Raw genomic sequence first — 6,000 nt, 5'->3', positions numbered from 1 at the left:
ACTTAAAGGTGATTACAAAAACATATCTAACAGGAAGCTGGTCTCCAGAAGGACAAACCCCTCACTCTGATGCTAACAACTATCGAACTAATGGATTACTTTTTTTATTTTTTAATTGAATTCAAAGTAGACTGCAACTGAAGGAATTTCGGGGAAAGCGGCTTTCAGAAAAATAAATTGTTTGTGTGCAGACCTCAAGCACGGGGGTATATTATTTAGTTTATGCCAGTATAAAGACAGGATTATTAAAATGTATTGTCCTATGTACTAACAGCAAGTTAGTATGTATATTCCTGTTGCCCAGCTTACAAACAGGTTTATGTGACATCTCACGAGTTGTCTGCATACCTGTATAAGCAATATTCACATGGGGCTCTGCAATGCAAGCCACTTGCAGTGTCTTTATAGGAGTAGAATTTCTTTAATAATAATCATACACAGCAAACGGAATTCATGTATAGTACTTAGGAGAACCCAGTTAACCCACTTCAGATTAATGAAGGCCTGTGTTCCACAGCAGGTTAAATGAGGCTGTTTGTAGTCAGTGGGTGAAAAATGCACCAATCTATTTTACAAGGATTGTGCCTTGTAATGAAAATGGTACAAACAAGGCAACACGTGCATTAACCCCAAGCTACCTTACATAAAACACATATGTTTGCTACACACTGCTTGCAATGTGTTGCAAACACAATGCTTTGGTTCCAACAGGACTCCAAGGCTTCCGGGTGTGGGGTATTTTGCCACTTTGTTATCCAAACCCTGGAGATAGAGAGCAGACTGAATTTGAGCCTAAAATAGTATGAATAACATAGCGGGCAGGGATTTCCACCTAAAAAGGGACAAATGGAAGCAGGAACAAAGCTGGCCCTTTTGTATACTATCCCACATTACACTCCACCTCTCTACACACTGTTTTCTTTTTCATCACCTCATTTTAGAGATGGTCTTCCTACAGTGAAATCTTATTAGAGTATTTTATAACCCTGGAAAAGATCCAGCACGTTTGAGACACTATAAAGAATTACATTATTGTTAGACCCGGCCTTGTGGAGTGGGCCTCCCTGACCCGTAGCGTCCCAACCCTGACCCGTGCACCACACCAGACCCCTGATTATCATGGCCTACCCGACCCACTCCCTCCATGACCCCACAGATAGGACAAGACTTCCCCGTCACCACCCTCTATCCTCCCGGTACCAGGTGCCCCCACACCCCATCACACCCGTGGCCTCCGGTAACCATACCCATGTACCTAAAATGGCTGACCCCGGCGAGACCTAGGCCCTAGACGCGCCATGCCCGGCTGGGGGGTAGAGAGTTTCCCGTGAGCAAGATAGGGAGGAGAAGTTTCGCTCACACCTCTGACCTCCTCTCGGGAGGTGGGTTTCGATTACCCCTTCGGCCTCCCTGGGGGTTGGCTCCACACATGCTGGGTGTCTGGGATCCCTCCAGACCCAACTTCAAAGGATCAAAGGGCCAGGTGGCAGGAAACCCCGACAAGCGGCCCCCAGGCGCTAAGACCCCTGCCTGCGAGGACTCCAGACTTCAAAGGAGAACAGACCTATAACAAGGGGCGCTCTGGAACGATCAGGCAGTTGAATCCTGGAAGAAGAGAGCCTGCTGACGTGGTCGCGGCTCAACGGAACATCGAAGAAGAAACGCTACCTGAACTCTTGAATCTTGGCGAGCCCTGCTGACATTGTCGCGGCTCAAGCTTGGCAGATATGGACTTCTGCCTGAACCATCTGAGCCCTGCTGACGTGGTCGCGGCTCCCTTGAACTCTGAGAACACCGGAGCCCTGCAGATCGTAAGACCTCCTGTTCATTCCTGCTCGAGCCCTGCTGACTTGGTCACGGCTCGGAGACTATTCTGGTCCGACTGGACCAAAGATCTTACCGTATCCCCTGGCTCGAGGATTGAGAGCTGTGCGCCGGATACACTGTTGCCTTTGACCGTGAACAATTGAGACTGTCCCGCTACCCCTATCCTTACCGAGACTCTATGAACCCTTGTTCTGCTTGTACATGCGTGACCTGAGGATCATAAAGATCCAGATATTCCGATTGATAAAAGAACCGTTTCTCAGAACCTACTGTGTGGTGTCCCTTTGTCGAGTGGTGCGAGCTCAGGGCGTGCCATCCTAGAGACGAGACTCTTCACCTGAAGGGTCTCCCGCCAGTGCTCGGCAGTGTTCCTGGGAGAGGTGTGTCTTGGGGTGGTCAGGAGCATATTCTGTGCCCCCCTGGGATCGCCCCTTCTAACAATTATTTTCAGAAGAAGAAGAACCAACACTAATAATGATCCACTATTAAACACAAACAATTAACACAGGAAACACAAATGAGCTACTAAATACACATTGCTGCACTGTTGTTCATGCAAACTAGTACCGTTTGAGTTATTAAGGACGTTACTGGTGCTTTCCCACCTGATAATAGGTAAAGATTTAAGCTTGTCAACTATGAAAGGTCCAATGACTGAGAACAGTTCCCATCTGCATGCTTCAACTTCAAACATCAAGGGTGGCCCCTCCTAACCACCCCTAGCTCACTTTAACCTCTGGTAAGAAATTGACTGTGCACCAAGTACGAGATTGCTCACTGCCTTTCATCTTAGTGCCTGTTCCAGTTAGGGCCCAGGCCATACTTTTGCTCTCACCTCAGCAGTCTTAACTGAGAAGCATATTACTAGCAATACCTTCCTGTCAGTTCAGCTGCAGGACATCTATCATTTTGCCAATGGGTCAAGCTACTGAAGAACAGGGTGTGAGCAAAGTTATTACTCTACTTACACCACAGCAAACGGCTCCAGGCTGTCTCCAAACAATGAATCCAATGCTTCATTTGGCAGGTCCCAACCAGTGATTTTGTAGCTTTAGCTGAGCTGTGACACATTAAGCAGTAGATTTATCACGAGAGGAGACGTATGCCAAAATGTCCACAACAATTGAAGGTCAGACCAAGTTGATTTCACCATATGCCTTTTTTGTTGATGGACCAGGAAACAAAAGGCAGGTGGTGGTTAAGTAGTACAGACTTCCAGAACGGTACACCTGCATGTGCCATTTTAATAGATTCAGAAAGATCTAGTCCTAAAATTTCTAGGGGATTCACACCAATGACACAGCAGGAAGTGGGTATGGGAATGAATGCAGATTCAAAGGAGACAAGTGAGCAGTACAGAGCCGGCCTGATAGGAACACAAGTATAAAAAATGAGGTACAGCCTATTAGTGGATTCACGTTTATAACAGCAGAGACCAGTATTACCAAAATTATGACTTAAAGACAAAGATTTATAAAACAGTTTTATCGTTACTGGACATGCCTTATCAGTGCAACAATAGTAGGTCTACTGATATACTCCTGAAATAAGCAATTAGGGAAAAATCGAATAAACAAGGGATATCAAATGATGGCATGATGCATCCAGGGTAGAACTACATTTAATATAGCAGCCTACCAAAATGCTTCAAGACGTATGGAGCTGAACAATTTTCACCGACTCAAGTTCAAAACCTCAGAAGCATTCAACAAGTGTATTCTTGTCAAATGCTTCCTCACCTACTAAGAACAGCACATGAGTCCGCCTGGAGCCGTGGAAGACGACATCAATTCGGAAGGCTCAACAATGAAGGTGTCTGATGTGTCTAAGGCAAACTCTCAGCAAGGTATTGTACATTATGATAGAGCTCTTGTGGTGGAGTGCAAGGCAGGAAGGACTCCAAACAGCCACTCTCTGGACAATGCAAAAGAGCGGTATCTTGGGCTATCCAAACGCTACATTACCCTTCACACTAAAACCAATTTGGTTTCGTTGACAGCTGCTGTTTGACTAGATTTCCTCATGAGGAATCACTCCAACCAAATTTATAATAGGCAAATAGGTCAAAGTGAAAGAACAAATCCCACAGAAGCTAATGGCTTTTAGTTGTCATTCTAGTTTTAGATGGTGAACAAAGACAGTTCAGCAGCCCTACAATGTCCTTTCCCTTAGCGTTGGAAAGCTACTGAAGCAACACTTTAGGTTAGTATGTCATGGGCCTGGTGCTCAACAAGCAGCTCCATACTCTTCACATCTGTGCACCAGAATTCCAGCCGGTCCTTCATGCTCTTTATCTGTAAGAGAAGCAAAATTCAAGCCAACAAAAAAGAACTTTCATCAGGACTGGTCTATGAGGAAACCAGACAAACAAAAATTCACACAGTATCCAGTGCCTTAATGCATAATTCTCCATGGGAAAACGATGCATTAAGGCACACAGCAGAATAAGCCAATGGGGGAGCTAAACAATATATACATATAACAACAAATATCAGGACTTCTCCACTCCACACATTCAAGGCTAAAGCAGGACTGGTTTTAGAGGGAACAGCATAAACACAGAAAGACATACACAGACATAAAACAACTCCCTAAAGCTCCTCAATATGCAGCAGACCCCAACAACTGCTGAGCGGATAATTAAAATGTATACATTTAACATTTAGAACATCATAGACATTTTAGCTCTCTGGCAAGTTGGTAAGTTAATACCCAAATGAACAGTGCCTTGGTAGGGACCCAGATTGACACATTATGATGCCGGTCTTATACACATTACAAATTATGGTGTTTACATTGATGACACTACTGACTGTCACCTCCTTTGAGCAAGAGAACCACCATCAGAGCCCTAAATAAAACAGGGTTGTGTCAAGATTCATGGTTGGCTACTGCAACACACCTAAGAGGATCAGATTAGGAGTGAATCCAGTAGCAAAAAGGTCGTTAGGGGAAATAGACCCCTATGCACAAGCAGTATACATTTTTAACTGGTGAACCAGTGAAATCAGAGGCGCCCGGTGTAAAAAAAAAAAAATTTAAAACATGAACAGCCACACTCTAAATGTGGGTTGGGGCGAGCTGGGTAGGAGCAAGGAAAGTGTTTTTTGATGCCTGCTACTCGCAAACTAACTCCCAAAATACTTATTCCCCCATCCACAACAGCTCTTCTGAAAGGCTCTACCCAATTCACATAGCCTTAAATTAGAGATGCCACTACATGGAAGAGCATATTACCTGCTGTAGGTCCAAAACACGAGGCTGCACCCAGGTCATGTGCACACGTTTGTCCACCTCATCAATACTGCCTTTCAGCAGGCCGACAGACAGCGCCTTCATCACCAATAGCTCCACCTGAAATAGGAAGTTGGAGGTTTAGAAAGAAAAGGAGGTGACTGCTGGAATACACATATCACAATAGAATGGTGTTTTTTGATGATGGGACCTCTAAGCAAAAATGTGACCTCTTTAAAGGGAATCCGTAACAAAAATGACGGAATGCATGTGAAGAAACCCACACACTACCATATTAAAGGCTTGGAAAGGGGCTTTTACTACCAGCAAAAACATGCTTCAAAGACGGATTTGAAACAAAGAATTCATGAACACACTGTGGCGGACAAAAGCAGCGTTACAGAGACATATGAAGGTGTTGCCTTCATCTAGATATACCAAAAGGCTGAGCGAAGATCTGCTTACACAGGGCATCAACATTTCTGTATGAAGTCCATTTGTTAAACATTTCATCTTCCAATTTAATCTGGCTTTGCCATATCAGTTCACATTTAATCAAACTCTTCTCTACCGTATCACATAATTCACGTTTTTTTATAACCAAACTACAAATATCTGAATGGCTAGAATACCTCAGCAAAAACCTTCATAACATATGTTTCTAGAAACAGAACAATGCCCCCCCCCCCTCCTGAGTAAATCAAGCATCCGTCCCTTTCATCTCCTCAGACCTGAGTCTGCCAGCGTATGAAGGAAGAAATGAATAGGTAGTGTTATGCAAATTACACAGTCTTGTCTGATTGGACATCATCCTCCCTGTCAACTGTCCCTAAAAGCTATTCAGAACGTCAAGCTCCTGAGCAAATACACAACCTTGTAAGGACATGAACAAGACTGGCAATTCACACTGGAACTGTAAGAAGTCTGTCTGTTAAAGTA

General features: G+C 44.3%; 1 protein-coding gene across 1 annotated transcript in view; it reads right to left on the bottom strand.

Moving 5' to 3' along the window:
* Positions 1-3,297: 3,297 nt before the first annotated feature.
* PSMD13 (proteasome 26S subunit, non-ATPase 13) overlaps positions 3,298-6,000 on the bottom strand; it is a 108,207-nt gene continuing 105,504 nt past the window's right edge. The window contains exons 12-13 of the mRNA XM_086956384.1: positions 5,065-5,181; positions 3,298-4,121 (exon numbers count right to left, since the gene is read on the bottom strand). Of these exons, the coding sequence (XP_086812510.1) occupies positions 4,026-4,121; positions 5,065-5,181 (213 nt within the window). The 3' untranslated portion in view covers positions 3,298-4,025. The remainder of the gene's footprint in view (positions 4,122-5,064; positions 5,182-6,000) is intronic.

Source organism: Lissotriton vulgaris, chromosome 2_1 (genome assembly GCF_964263255.1).
Source record: "Lissotriton vulgaris chromosome 2_1, aLisVul1.2, whole genome shotgun sequence".
Lineage (NCBI taxonomy): Eukaryota > Metazoa > Chordata > Amphibia > Caudata > Salamandridae > Lissotriton > Lissotriton vulgaris.
Note: the sequence above shows the minus strand (reverse complement) of the source record. Positions and strands in the feature narration are given on the sequence as shown.